This window comes from Drosophila virilis, chromosome 2 (genome assembly GCF_030788295.1).
Source record: "Drosophila virilis strain 15010-1051.87 chromosome 2, Dvir_AGI_RSII-ME, whole genome shotgun sequence".
Taxonomy (NCBI): Eukaryota; Metazoa; Arthropoda; class Insecta; order Diptera; family Drosophilidae; genus Drosophila; species Drosophila virilis.
The window spans coordinates 35895583-35910892 of NC_091544.1; the positions used below are offsets into that span (position 1 = coordinate 35895583).

A 15310-nucleotide genomic window follows, 5' to 3' on the forward strand; every position below is an offset into this window, starting at 1 on the left:
GCATCATTGGTTGACGTAGAAAGCGTGCTCAACTCAAGGCCACTCACTTATGTTCCCTTGGAGACATCTGAGTCCGAAGCCCTGATTCCAAATCATTTTCTTATAGGTCATTCAAGCGGATTGCGTGAGAGAGGATTACGGGAGCAAGGCGGAGCTAGCTTGGCACGAGGCTTCCGAGTCGCCAGTCAATTGGCTGACCAATTTTGGAAGAGATGGCTGCGCGAGTATCTGCCTACATTCACCAGACGTACTACGTGGTTTCAACCGCCACTCGGACCAATATCAGTCGACGACATCGTCATAATAGTGGACGACGGTGCCAAGCGAAACTGTTGGACAAGAGGAGTGGTCGTAGACGTGCACCGTTTAAAGGATGGCCAGGTCCGAAGTGCCGTGGTGCGAACCACCGATGGAATTATTACTCGCCCCGCCGTCACGCTAGCTAAGCTTGACATTAAAGTTGGTAACACACTGCACGGACGTTCGTGAATTACGGGGTGGGGAATGTTACGGGGCGAAGTGAAAATAGCTGTTGACTAAGTCCTACTGGGTCTCGTGTTTTTTCTGTAATCAGCCCTCGCTGCTTACACTGGAAGCGCACTGATAGAATTAGTTTTTACATGATAAGTCGATCGCACGCAGCTGCACAAGCTGCATTTTTGTCGAGGCTCATTTTCGTTTTGTGCTTGCAGCTAAGCAGAAGTGAAAGAGAACAGAAGCGAAAGAATAATAAAGATTTCAGCGTTCGAATCATATTATATCGTACCGCCTCGTACGAATCGAATTGAATCGAGTTGTTTCTTTCGACGCTAGAAGTCCCTGCCGAATACGCGCCCCCGGCACGAGTCTCGGTGCCAACACCTCAGTATCTTCATTAAGATAAATAACGAAAAAACAGGTTAAGCATTTACCCTATTGCTAGATACTGGTGCAGACATATCACTATTAAAATATATACATATCACATGTTGATACACTTGAGAACTTTAAATCTATCAACTCAAATATCTGGAATCGGGGAGGGTTCAGTTTTTTCTAAAGGTTTCGTAGAATTATCCATCGGAAAATATGTCATTCCGCACGACTTTTACATCGGACATGATTTCCCAATACCCAGCGATGGCGTTATTGATATAGACTTCTTTAAAAAGTTTAATTGCCAATTAGATTTCACACAAACATGTGATTCTCTAATACTTCGCCCAAATAATTTAAATTATCCAATAAAACTACCAATAACTCACACTTGTGATAATAATGCCACAATACTTCCAGCTCGTTCTGAAGTAGTCCGTGAAATCAATATTGTTTCGCCAGAAAACAATATTTTAATTCCAAATTTTAATTCCAAATTATAAATACAACAAATTCAATAAAAATAATAAATCTTAACGACATTAAAATAGAAAAGCTAAGTGACTATGAATCAGTTCGTGCAATTAGCAAAGATCGCCAAGAAACGGTGATGAAAAAACTAAATAAGTACTTTCCCCCATTATTCAAACCACAACTAGAAGATCTCTGCACCAAGTATACAGACATATTCGGACTCGAAACAGAATCCATAACAAGCAATAATTTTTATAAACAGAAACTAAGACTAAAAGATACTGAGCCAGTTTACATTAAGAACTACAGAACTTTTCATAATCATAAAGAGGAAGTAAATAATCAAGTCGAAAAACTTATCTCGGATAAACTTGTAGAGCCGTCTGTATTGGAATATAACAGCCATATACATCTTGTCACAAAAAAAGGATTACCTGGTTCCGATACCAAGAGATGGCGATTAGTTATAGACTATCGTCAAATTAACAAAAAACTCTTGTCTGACAAATTTCCACCCCCAAGAATAGATGATATTCTTGACCAATTAGGCAGATCAAAGTATTTCTCATGCTTACATTTAATGTCCGGTTTTCACCAAATATAATTAGAAGAAAATTCTAGAAATATAACGACTTTTTCAATAAGCAATGGCTTCTATCGTTTTACACGATTACCATATGTTCTAAAAATAGAGCCTAATTCTTTTCAAAGAATGATGACCATCGCTTTTTCCGGATTAGAGCTTTATAAACTTTCTTGTACATGGATGACTTAATCGTCATTGGTTGTTCCGAAAACCACATGATCAAAAACTTAACAAAAGTTTTTGTCTTGTGTAGGCAACACAACCTTAAATTACATCCAGAAAAATGTAAATTTTTCATGCACGAAGTGACTTTTTTAGGTCATAAGTGTACTGATCAAGGTATTATGCCAGATAACAAAAAATATGAGGTCATTGAAAAATAACCAGTCCCTACGGACGCTGATAGCGCTAGAAGATTTGTTGCATTTTGCAATTATTACAGACGTTTTATAAAAATAAACTTTGCAGATTATTCACTTCACATAACAAAATATGTAAAAGGACTGAAAAGTTTGAGTGGTCTGATGAATGCCAAAAAGCTTTCTATTCTCTCTCTATTTAAAAAAAGATCTTATGAAGCATACTTTACTAAAATACCCACATAAGCTATAAACTCTTTAAAATCTTCTTACTCTCCTGGCCGGACAATATTCCTAGTTGTCTACCCAAGTGTCTACCCAAGTGTAGTTCTTCCCTTTTTTATCCATTGCTAAAGCTTTTAAATTTATCCCTTGAAACTTCTGCCTTTTCATCTCTTTGGAAAGAATCTTATATCATTCTTCTTCACAAGAAAGGTGGGAAGTCTGATATATAAAATTACAGGGGCATTGCAGAACTGTCCGCTATTCCTAAATTATTTGAAAAAATAATCACTTCGAGTTTGCAGCATTTCTGCAAATCCCCTGTGTTTCCCCTGTTCAACATGGATTCGTAAAGAATCGGTCAACTACGACCAATCTGCTTGAGTTTACTTCCTTGGTAAATTATGCTTTCCTTTCGAATATGCAAACTGATGTCATTTACACTGACTTCAGTAAGGCGTTTGACTCTGTGCACCATGACATTTTACTTTTTAAACTTGACCGATAGGTTTTCCTCTGTCCCTTTTACTTTGGATTAATTCTTCTTTAAAAGGTAGGACCCAAAGAGTAATACTGAGATTGACTACCTCTAAAAGGGTCCACGTTACTTCTGGTGTTCCTCAAGGTAGTCTGGGAGCGCTCAATAGATCGATTGAGCACGTGCCACGGCAGCAATTTGACAATGCGCATTGTAATAAAGCGACGCCGTGGAATGGATCGCTGACACCTGCGTAAATCAGCGCGCGACATGTCAATTTTTACAGGCAAACCAGAGGAATGGTCGATCTTTATCAGCAATTATGAGCAATCCACAGAGAGATGTGGATTCAGCAACGAGGAAAATCTCATCAGGCTTCAGAAGTGCCTCAGAGGGCAAGCCCTGGATGCGGCGCGTGGAAACTTATGATCCCAGCTACAATGCCGTATGCTATAGGCACATTGCGAATGTTGTATGGCCGCTCTGAAATAGTACATGCTGCTTTGCAGTAAAAGCTCCGAGAGGAACCAGCAATAAAGTAGGACAACTTGAACAACGTTATCCGACTGGCGCTAGCTGTCCAAACTACTGCGCAACGATAGCGGCCATTGGTATGCACGAATATCTTTACGATCCCACGCTGCTGAGCGAGCTTGTTGCTAAAATGCCCAGCAATATGAAATTGGATTGGGGCCGGCATCGAATGTCGAATGAAGGTAGTAGTTTGGCCACCTTTGATAACTGGCTGTTCAATGTGGCAATGTGCGCCACTATGGTCACGCCCCACGAGACACCACTGGCTGATAACGAAAAGAAAAGCTCCACGAAAACCACTAGAGAGCGAATTTTTGTGCACAACACGGTAGATAGCCCTGAGGGTTCTCAGCAACAATGTTCACAACAGAAACAGGAGAGGGTTTTATGTGCGTAGTGCGCCGGTAACCACAGTCTATCAGATTGCGACGACTTCAGATCAATGGGTACAAATCAGCGCTGGGAAAGAAGGAAAAGAGGCTCTGTTTTTGCTGCTTTCTACGTCATCGTGCACAACAGTGTAAATCAAAGAAGAAGTGTCATGTAGATGGATGCAAGTCAACGCACCATGTGCTGCTGCATACGCCTACCATGAGTGGTAGTAAAGTCGAGCACACGTGCCAAGGTAGCAACCACCGGATTAAGGCAAGTGAGTCTGCCGTTATGTTTCACGGCAGCTCCGCAAGTAAGACACTGTTTCGATATGTTCCAATCACGCTCTATAGTAAATCAAAAAGAGTGCGCGCATATGCATTAATGGATGAAGGAGCTGAGTGTACGTTAGTAGAAAGAGCGCTTGCAGACGAGCTGGAATTAGATGGTCCTGCGACCCAGCTGTGTCTTAAATGGACAGGGGACATAACCAAGAATGAACCTGAGTCAATGTCCGTGGCTGTGAGCATTTTAGCTCCAGAACATAACGCAATACAGTATGCCTTAAAAAACGTGCGAGCAATAGCGAATTTGGACTTACCAGAGCAAAGTATCGGGCCACAGTTGGTCAAGCCTCGGAAGCAATATTTTCATTCCAAATTTTAATTCCAAATTATAAATACAACAAATTCAATAAAAATAATAAATCTTAACGACATTAAAATAGAAAAGCTAAGTGACTATGAATCAGTTCGTGCAATTAGAAAAGATCGCCAAGAAACGGTGATGAAAAAACTAAATAAGTACTTTCCCCCATTATTCAAACCACAACTAGAAGATCTCTGCACCAAGTATACAGACATATTCGGACTCGAAACAGAATCCATAACAAGCAATAATTTTTATAAACAGAAACTAAGACTAAAAGATACTGAGCCAGTTTACATTCAGAACTACAGAACTCTTCATAATCATAAAGAGGAAGTAAATAATCAAGTCGAAAAACTTATCTCGGATAAACTTGTAGAGCCGTCTGTATTGGAATATAACAGCCATATACATCTTGTCACAAAAAAAGGATTACCTGGTTCCGATACCAAGAGATGGCGATTAGTTATAGACTATCGTCAAATTAACAAAAAACTCTTGTCTGACAAATTTCCACTCCCAAGAATAGATGATATTCTTGACCAATTAGGCAGATCAAAGTATTTCTCATGCTTACATTTAATGTCCGGTTTTCACCAAATATAATTAGAAGAAAATTCTAGAAATATAACGACTTTTTCAATAAGCAATGGCTTCTATCGTTTTACACGATTACCATATGTTCTAAAAATAGAGCCTAATTCTTTTCAAAGAATGATGACCATCGCTTTTTCCGGATTAGAGCTTTATAAACTTTCTTGTACATGGATGACTTAATCGTCATTGGTTGTTCCGAAAACCACATGATCAAAAACTTAACAAAAGTTTTTGTCTTGTGTAGGCAACACACCTTAAATTACATCCAGAAAAATGTTAATTTTTCATGCACGAAGTGACTTTTTTAGGTCATAAGTGTACTGATCAAGGTATTATGCCAGATAACAAAAAATATGAGGTCATTGAAAAATAACCAGTCCCTACGGACACTGATAGCGCTAGAAGATTTGTTGCATTTTGCAATTATTACAGACGTTTTATAAAAATAAATTTTGCAGATTATTCACTTCACATATCAAGATATGTAAAAGGACTGAAAAGTTGGAGTGGTCTGATGAATGCCAAAAAGCTTTTGAATATTTAAAAAAGCTCTTATGAAGCCTACTTTATAAAATACCCATATCTTAGCAAAGAATTTTGCATCATAACAGATTCCAGTAAACTGGCCTGCGGAGCAGTTTTGACTCAAACGTATGGAGATAAAAAATTGCCCGTAGCATATGCTTCTCGTTCATTTACAAAACGAGAAAGCAATAAAAGTACAACCGAACAAGAGTTGTCAGCAATTCAATGGGCAACAACGCGCTTTCGACCATACATATATGGTCAACATTTCATAATTAAAACAGACCATAGACAAATGACATATCTGTTTTCAATGGTAAATCCAAGTTCAAAATTAACGAGAATAAGACTAGATTTAGGAGAGTATGAGTTCACTGTAGAATACCTTACGGGAAAAGATAATTTTGTTGCAGATGCGTTATCAAGAATAACCATCAAAGAATTAAAAAGTACTAATACAAGACAACAAAGTAGACAAAATAAATCCTGCGCAGGAAAAGAACAAGAAATTTTGCCAATACGAAATCTTGATAAATCTTCTAAACCCAACGTATACGACGTCATTAAAAACGACGGTATGCGAAAAATAGTGACCTTGCACATAACAAATCCGGTATATATTTTAAAACATGGTAATAAGGTTGTTGCATAAATTGAGACTAGCGTCCTTTATACTAACGGAACTATCGATTTAGGTCAATTGTTCCAAAGGCTTGAAGAAGAAGCCGGTATATTAGGAATCAGCCAACTCAAAGTGGTACCCAGCGAAAATAATCTTAAAAACACTTCAATCTTAAAAACACCTTCAAAAATATGGGCAATATATATTTGAAGAACTTAAGATTAGCACTACTCAAGCCGGTAACCCAAATAAATAAAGAAACAGAAAAAGAAGCAAAAATGTCTACATTCCATGATGATCCTATTCAAGGTGGTCACGAAATGTCAAAAAGCTAAAACAACAAAGTACACTAAGATGCCTATGATTATAACTGAAATACAAACAAACGCTTTCGACAGGGTAATTTTTGACACTATAGCTCCATTACCAAGATCAGAGAAGGGTAACGAGTTGCCTAGTTGCCATTCCGATCTCAAATAAAAATGCAAACACTGTCGCTAAAGCTATATTTGTATCTTTTATTCTTAAGTACGGTTCAATAAATACGTTCAATACAGACATGCCGGGATATCATTGTTATGGGTCGGACATTCTGTGACAGAAGTCGAATGGTTTTGTATAGTCCGGGTACATCAGTATGATGTCTGGAACACGTTGCGCTGAGTATCGTTGTTCAATATAGGGACCTTTCTAGACTTGTACTTGCTTATGGAACTGTTTTCTCCTTTTAGGATGTCAGAGATTGGTTTCGCTATTGCTGCGAAATCTTAGATAAAACAGCGGTAATAGCTTGCCAATTCCAAAAAGGATCTTACTTCAAACACCGTAGTCAGCTCACCGTATTCCCGAATGGCTTTTACCGTTTCTGGATCTGATTTTGCACCATCCTTAGTCACTATAAAGACAAGATACTCAACACTTTCTTTCTCGTGCGCCACACGCATGTGTGCGTTTAAAAGGCTCCCTAATACCCAGTCGACATGCCTGACATGGTCAGACTCGTTTATTATGTAATTATTATGTTATCTACATAAATGTAGAAAGATTTTCCAATTTGCTCCCGCATCTAAGGTCCTCCGAAAAATGCTCGCTGCACTCTTCAAGCCAAAGGAAAGTCGACAAAACTCGTACTTTCGCCCATTAATCGAAAAGGCCGTCTTCTCCCGGTCTTGCTCTGCCAGAGTAATCTGGTGATAACCTGATTTCAGGGCGAACGTCGTGAAGAATTTGGCCTTACCAAGATTAGCCAGTATCATTGCGATGCTTGGCATTGGGTATTTGTCGGCAACAGTCCTGGGGTTGAGTTTCCTAAAGTCTATCACCAGACGTTTATTTTGATTACCTAACTCATCTGTGAGCCTTAAGAATTTGAAAAGTTGGGTTGTCTAAGCCTGCAAGAAGAAGGGTCGGCGTCAGGTCTCTGCGAAGCTCTATCTGTGGATTGGCCGTTATGCTTCTTGAAATGAGGATGCTTGCCCTGGCTACCCTAATATAATTGGTTTTTAACTTGTTGCTGTTGTGGCTGTCGCCCTTGTGGGCGCTGCTCTGGACAAACTCGCTCTTCTTGTCCCCTAGTAAAGCTTGTCGCGAAGGTATATCTCTCGTGATTAGCCTAGACCTCCTGGGCTAACGCTAGTGCCGCCGGCAGATCCGAAAGTTGGGCCGAAAACAACACATCGGTTATACTGCGTTTTATTCCAGAGATGAATACGCGAAGTGCATTACCCCTGAATTCTTCAGACATGCCCGCCGCCAAATTGCTGTCATTCTCAACCTCGTCGTAGTACTGTAGAATGGACATGCCCCTATGCCTAAGCGTACCCATTTCCTCTTTAATCACATGGCCGCTTGTCACTATAAGTTAGGTCTATACCATAAGTATAGGTCGCTATGATGGCCTCAGAATTTAACCGCGTCTGCCGGGCCTCTCACCTTACTCCTAATGATTGCGGTGGGTTGGTAGTGACGTGAGCTTCCGTTGTATTTTTTGAATTTTATATAGGCGGCATGCGCGGCCTTCTCCAGGACACGTAAGTGTCTTAAATCCCATGGAAATCAGTAAGAAATTTTAACACGTCGAGCGGCTCGTTACATTTCACCCCGTCTATGATTTCAACTTCCTTATAAGCCTTCACTTCTGGAACTGAGAGTTGTGTGTTTCTTAAATTGTTTGACAGCTGCGCAATCTGTTATTGAAGCTCCCGCCTTAGCGCTACTTCCCTATTCACGAATTCTTGCACTTGTGCTCGAGCGCGCTCTACACTGCGGCAACAATAATCATGCGCAACTGCTCAGGATCCATGGCTTTATCTGTGTTTTGTATCTGGTTCAGTTGGAACACCACACCTTGATATCTGTAATGTATCAAATCCTCCTATTAAATGCGCAAGAACACTACCGTCGCTGTCGTAATGTCCCTGATCGCGTACGTCGGAGTCACAGTCACTCATTCGCACCTAAACAAAATTCCAAGCAACACCGCTGACAGAGTGATTTAAGATTGTTCTAATTGATGTACAATTCCTAAAATAGGCTTCCCTTTACTTACTTTCGCGGCATATAAAGTTTAACGAAACTGCTGTTGTCTATCAAAGCGTTATTTATTATATATTTCTTTAAATTTTGTATTCTAAAAACTCTGTTATTTTCTCTGTTATTATTTTTCATGCAGCGAACTAGTGCATCGGCTTGAAATTATATGCAATATGTTTATTCTCACGTCACAAGTCACTTACATAATTCTGTTGATAATATGGTTAATCGAATAATCTACGATGAACTCCCTCGCTGCTGTCACAGAAGTATTCTTCGTTGAGCGTCGTATTTGTGTGGCTTTATTTTTGTGGGTAGCTCCTCTTTTAGGTTTTTAATATTTATTTTTGTTGCCACAAATTATTGACTTTCGCGTTTCTTAATTGTTAAATATGGTTTTTTGTTGCCGCTAATTTTTGACTTTCTCGTTTTTAATTATTAGAAATTGTTTCCTGTTGCCGCGAATTTTTGACTTTCGGGATTTTTATACCCTGAAAGCATTAAAAATGGGTATAAGGGTATATTGTAATTGTACAAAATCCAAATGTATGTAACAGACAGAAGGAATCATCTCCGACCCCATGAAGTATATATATTCTTGGTCAGCATCAATAGCCGAGTCGATCTAGCCATGTCCGTCTGTCTGACTGTCCGTCCGTCCGTCCGTCCGTCCGCCCGTATGTATGAACGCAAGGATCTCAGAACCTATTAGAGCTAGTGACTTGAAAAAGGAGCTATATGTCAAGTTTTGTGACTCTAGCTCATATTATTTACCAACATTTCCCAAAAAACAGGATATCGATATCGATTTTTACCGATTGCTTGAAAACGGAGTAAGCTATCGATTGTCGGAAACAAACTCGATCTGCGCAGGCACTAGGAGCACCTACATCTAAAATTTCTTTCTAGCTCTTATAGGTTCTGAGATCCTTGCGTTCATATATACGGACAGACGGACGGACGGACAGACCGGCAGACGGACAGACAGACAGACGGGCATGGCTAGATCGACTCGGCTATTAATGATGATCAAGAATATATATACTTTATGGGGTCGGCGATGCTTCCTTCTGCCTGTTACATACATTTGGATTTTGCACAAATACAATATACACTTATACCCATTTTTAATGGGTTCAGGCTATAAAAATTATCCCAGCTGGTGGTTTCTACGCTGGGCACTTTTATTAGTGCATTTACAAATGCAGTTTATGTTTTGATTATTTGCATTAATAAATGCAGTTGAATTAACTAAGAGCAGTGATTTTAGGAGCGGTACGCTTCGCTTAATTCATGTCCAAACTTAGACTGATAAAATACAATTGTTGTTATAATAAGCAAAGCTAGCCTACGTCGCCGTCGCTGCCACGGCGACGCCATCACCGCCCCCAAAAGTGCAGCGTTAGCGACTCGTGTGTGGTGTCGGATGACCGTCGCGGCCGCCAACATAGTTGCGACATATCCGTCGTGAACATGACTCTGGTCATTGGCTTTCCCAGAACGCTGGGTCAGCGAATACCAATAGTCAATGGTTAACTTATACTTAATGGAGTCGAAGTTGCCTTCTTCTGCCTGTTACAAACATTTGCATATTGCACAAATACAATATACCCTTTTTACCCATTTTCAATTGGTTCAGGGTATAAAAACGAAAGAGTGTACAAAACAAGTAAGAGGTTCTAGTTGGGAACTCCCGACTAGGGGATACCCTGAACCCTCTTTTTCCAACATCAAATGCATATATATTCTATTTTAGAAGCTATATGTCAAGTTTGGTGACTCTAGCTCTTATTATTTACCAAAATTTCCCAAAAAACAGGGTATCGACATCGATTTTTATCGATTGCTTGGAAACGGAGTAAGTTATCGATTATCGGAAATAAACTCGATCTGCGCGGGCACTAGGAGCACCTACATCTAAAATTTCAAGCTCTAGCTCTAGCTCTTATAGGTTCTGAGATCCTTGCGTTCATACATACGGACGGACAGACAGACGGAAATGGCTAGATCGACTCGGCCATTGATGCTGATCAAGAATATATATACTTTATGGGGTCGGAGATGCTTCCTTCTACCTGATACATTCATTTGCATTTCGCACAAATACAATATACCCGTATACCCATTTTTAATGGGTCCAGGGTATAAAAATTGAGGGTTTATTTCGAAAGATATCGATTGTTTTATAATGTGGCTGCTTTTTTTTTGTTTAAAGCCCCGTAGTAAAAGTTTATTTATTTTTTTACTTACTCTAAACTATTCATGGCAAAGCGATAGTTCTCTGATTCGATGTTATGATAAACATATTTATTTTCCATTCCCGGTCGTAACAAGTCATCAATATCCCGTTCCAATTCACTTGTATTAGAACGATAGGCAGTAGATTCTTTAGGTTCACTTCCTGACTCTTCCCTTAAAAAGCTACAATTTAATCAGGCATTAAGGTGAAAGGTAAAATAAACATACCTGAGTCGCTTTAAAATATCTGTTGGTCGTTCTTTGCTAAAAGTTTTGCTATCTTAAGAGTTTGTGTTAGTATATGTGCTAGAACTAAATATACATTTCACAAGAGACTTACTGGTTTGGTTTAGTTTTACCGGGTCCGTTTCTGATCTTGGTATATTCCAAATTCCTTGCTTTTTCAGCATATAGCGGTGCCAGAATAATACAACCAAGAGCAACAGATCATATACCGCTTTGCCATGCTTTGTAAATAGCTCAAAATCTGTTGTCTTGGCCAGTTTTATAAGCTTGGGGTCAAGAACGATTTTTTGATGCATTATGCACTTCAAAAAAATCATTGCCAACGTGTATGTGATAAGCGTAACCCAGAAATTCTTTGTTGGACGCGGTAATGTAAGGGCACCCCAGTAAAGGACCAGAAAAGGCATTGGCAACGAAATTATTGAAGAATTTGCAGCCTGGTTGACGAATACAGCCAAATAGCTGACCACTTCCGTATTGGCAATAATGGCATACCACAAAGAAATTAACATTTGTACAAAATTATTATGGTTAAGTGTCGTAAAGTCCTCGCTCTTTGATATCAAATCAGGCGTCGATTCTTTTGGTGGAGGATTAATGGCATCCAACTGTTTGCTATATTAAAGAAAGATTCAGACAGAAATAAATGGATTTTTAAGTTAAGCTATTTGCGGCGGAGCTACGTCAACACTGGTACTGTATTTGTAGTTATCATACAGATAAACAATATTCTATTGTCAAAACAAAGAGGAAACGAAATCGAATAAGACTGATGTGTATCCAAGTCAATGCAAACTCACTCGTAAAGGGATTGATTTAAAAAGCTGAACATCGCTGCAGTATTGACTAGTCCAAGCCGATTCATTGTACTAATGTCTTGTAACGTCTTTTTCTCTGCCGAGAGTACCTTGTGCACAAAACGATAGTTACGGGATAGCCGGTTTAACCGAAACGTCACTAACATAATAAGTTCAGCAGTTAGTTTAATTATTGGATGCGTTTCGAAGTCAATTTCAGAATCCGAACTATAGTCGTTTATATTACCGCTACTGCCGTTCCGTGACGTTCCGTGATCCAATTTTTTTTTAGACTGTGAATAAAAACAGTAGCGCTTAGATTTTATTAAAAACACTCAGATTTTACATAAATAAGCATTTGACGTGTATCCTCTTTTTCCAGAAAGTCATGCTCTTCATACAAAATAGGTTCATCAATATCATTATATTCCTCAAACATATAGTAGTCTCCTGTACGCACAGCATGCGGGTGCAGACGTAAGTCTCGCCTTTTCGGTGGTGATGGGTGTGTTAAGCTTATAGATTTTGATTTCATAGTTTTTATTGGCTTTTGAGATGATATGCTAATATTTTCGTCCTGCGAACTTATATGCTCACTCGAATCGAATTCCGAATGCTGTCTAGTTGCATTTGCCTCTAAAAATAAATATATTAGTAAATATTTTTTGACAATCACACTTACTTTTGTAATTTTCTCTGTTGCTAGCTCTTATTAATTCCATCTTTGCCTTTACACGTTCCAGCACGTTCTTCTCGCACTCTCTTCGATCATAAATTTGCTTATAGTGCAAATTCTCAATAATACCAGCACCACTGAGGAAAAACGTTTGTTATAATTGTTAAACAATACCAACAGGTAACATCTATAAAGCGAAGGACACTTATAAAAGAGACGCTTTATGCTTTTCTTCACCTATTTTTAGAATCATTCATATAGTAAAATTAGTAAATATTTTGGCAAGCATCCGACAAAATAAATTTGTTCGACGCTATGTCTTTAAATCTTGGAAGTGACGTATGCACAGTTTGTCAAGTAATTGTTTGCAAAATGAACAAGTAAGAGGTTCTAGTCGGGAGCTCCCGCCTAGGGGATACCCTGAACCCTCTTCTTCCAACATCAAATGCATATATATATATTCTATTTTAGAAGCTTAATTTTAAAATTAGTGACTAACTCTTATTATTTACCAAAATTTCCAAAAATAAACAGGATATCGATATCGATTTTTATCGATTGCTTGGAAACGGAGTTAGTTATCGATTACCGGAAACAAACTCGATCTGCGCAGGCACTAGGAGCACCTACATCTAAAATTTCAAGTATCTACCTCTTATAGGTTCTGAGATCCTTGCGTTCATACATACGGACAGACGGACGGACGGACGGACAGACAGACGGACATGGCTGGATTGACTCGGCTATTGATGCGGATCAAAATAATATATACTTTATGGGGTCGGATATGTTTCCTTCTGCCTGTTACATACATTTGGATTTTGCACAAATACAATATACTCTTATACCCATTTTTAATGGGTTCAGGGTATAAAAACAGCAAACAAATTCATTTTCAAACTTATATTTTACCGATTTAAATTATTTATCCTTAAATTTTTTTTGCACATAATTATCATTGTAAGTATTCTTCATGGATTCAAGGCACAAACCTAACAAAATTGTCCGTGTGCACAAACAGCAATTCGCAAAAAAAAGAACATTGCCAATATTTGGTCTTTTCTTAAAATTCTTCGACAAGCCGACGATAAAAGACCCTTGCAGGAATACGAACTCGCTTTTTCGACTTACGCAAAATAAGACCCCACAGTAAACAAAAAAATTAGAATATAATATATTAATATTTCATTTAGGCACCCGTAAGCACAGCCACTCGAGGCATTACGGCAGCACAAGTTTTTAATGAGGTGTATTTAGAAAATTTTATATTTTACGATGATTACTATAGGGTTTTGACAAATATTCGCACTTCACCTGCTCATAAGGCAGAGTATTATAATTTTGTCGTGCAATGTGTAACGCATAGAAGGAGACATTTCCGACCCCATAAAGTATATACATTCTTGATCAGCATCAATAGCCGAGTCGATCTAGCCATGTCCGTCTGTCTGTCCGTCCATCCGTATGTATGAACGCAAGGATCTCAGAACCTATAAGAGCTAGAGACTTGAAATTTTAGATGTAGGTGCTCCTAGTTCCCCTGCAGATCGATTATTTCCGATAATCAATAACTTGCTCCGTTCCCAAGCAAGCGATCAAAATCGATATCGATATCATGTTTTTTGGGCAATTTTGGTAAATAATAAGAGCTAGAGTCAACAATCTTGACATATAGCTTCTAAAATAAAAAATATATATGCATTTGATGTTGAAGGAAGAGGGTTCAGGCAAAGACAATATAAACACACAGTGTCTGTGGTTCAGGGTATCCCTTAGTCGGGAGCTCCCGACTAGAAAATCTTACTTGATTAATTTATCTTTATTACTAAAAACGAGCGCGTTGCGCGAACTGCATTTTGGCATTGAAATAAGAGGGTTCAGGGTAGTCGGCAGCTCACGACATGCATGCGTGCGCATGCGCACAGCCACAAAGCCCGCTTATTCCGAGGCAGACATCACTGCGTTTCATTGTTGACAGGAACTTAAGCTCATGCTACCTGTGCATACACTTCTCGAATCATTAACTGCACAGCCAACAGAAGAATTTACTAGATGCTTTTCTGTTAGTAGCTTAATAGCCCTGGATAGCACTACCTGCTGAGTTGTTTTTCTACTTCTGTTTTGTGACCATTACATGTGTGATCCAGAAACACAATTTTTTTTATATGTCTATTACAAACAGCACTCGAGATATGCCCACAATTTGTAACCGATGATGTTTTGTATGTTCCCTAGTTATGGATAACACGTATTCTTGTTCTTCAATAGCAAATAAGCACGTTATTCTTAAGAGTTGTATGCAAGATAGGTTAGCCATGTCGATGACATGGTAGGCAACGAGGCAGATTATATCATTCAGTCAGTCCTGGCCACGCTGCTGCGTTTGATTATTCCATTTTCTAAACTATGATAGAACAAACTGTGACTAGAATTGTGTCGTCCCTAAAAACATACGCAAGCGAGATCTGCTCCGGTCAGAAAGACACCATCTTCAAAGGCATCATCTTTGTTTACCTGAAAGACCGCCGACATTATGCAAAGGTGGAATA

General features: G+C 38.9%; 1 protein-coding gene across 1 annotated transcript in view; it reads right to left on the minus strand.

The window, feature by feature from the left end:
* The window catches only part of LOC26531740 (piezo-type mechanosensitive ion channel component), a 31635-nt gene extending 18720 nt beyond the window's left edge, over positions 1–12915 (minus strand). The window contains exons 1-7 of the mRNA XM_032433165.2: positions 12768–12915; positions 12432–12721; positions 12333–12378; positions 12089–12245; positions 11383–11903; positions 11271–11322; positions 11055–11216 (exon numbers count right to left, since the gene is read on the minus strand). Of these exons, the coding sequence (XP_032289056.2) occupies positions 11055–11216; positions 11271–11322; positions 11383–11903; positions 12089–12245; positions 12333–12378; positions 12432–12721; positions 12768–12807 (1268 nt within the window). The 5' untranslated portion in view covers positions 12808–12915. The remainder of the gene's footprint in view (positions 1–11054; positions 11217–11270; positions 11323–11382; positions 11904–12088; positions 12246–12332; positions 12379–12431; positions 12722–12767) is intronic.
* Positions 12916–15310: the final 2395 nt, after the last annotated feature.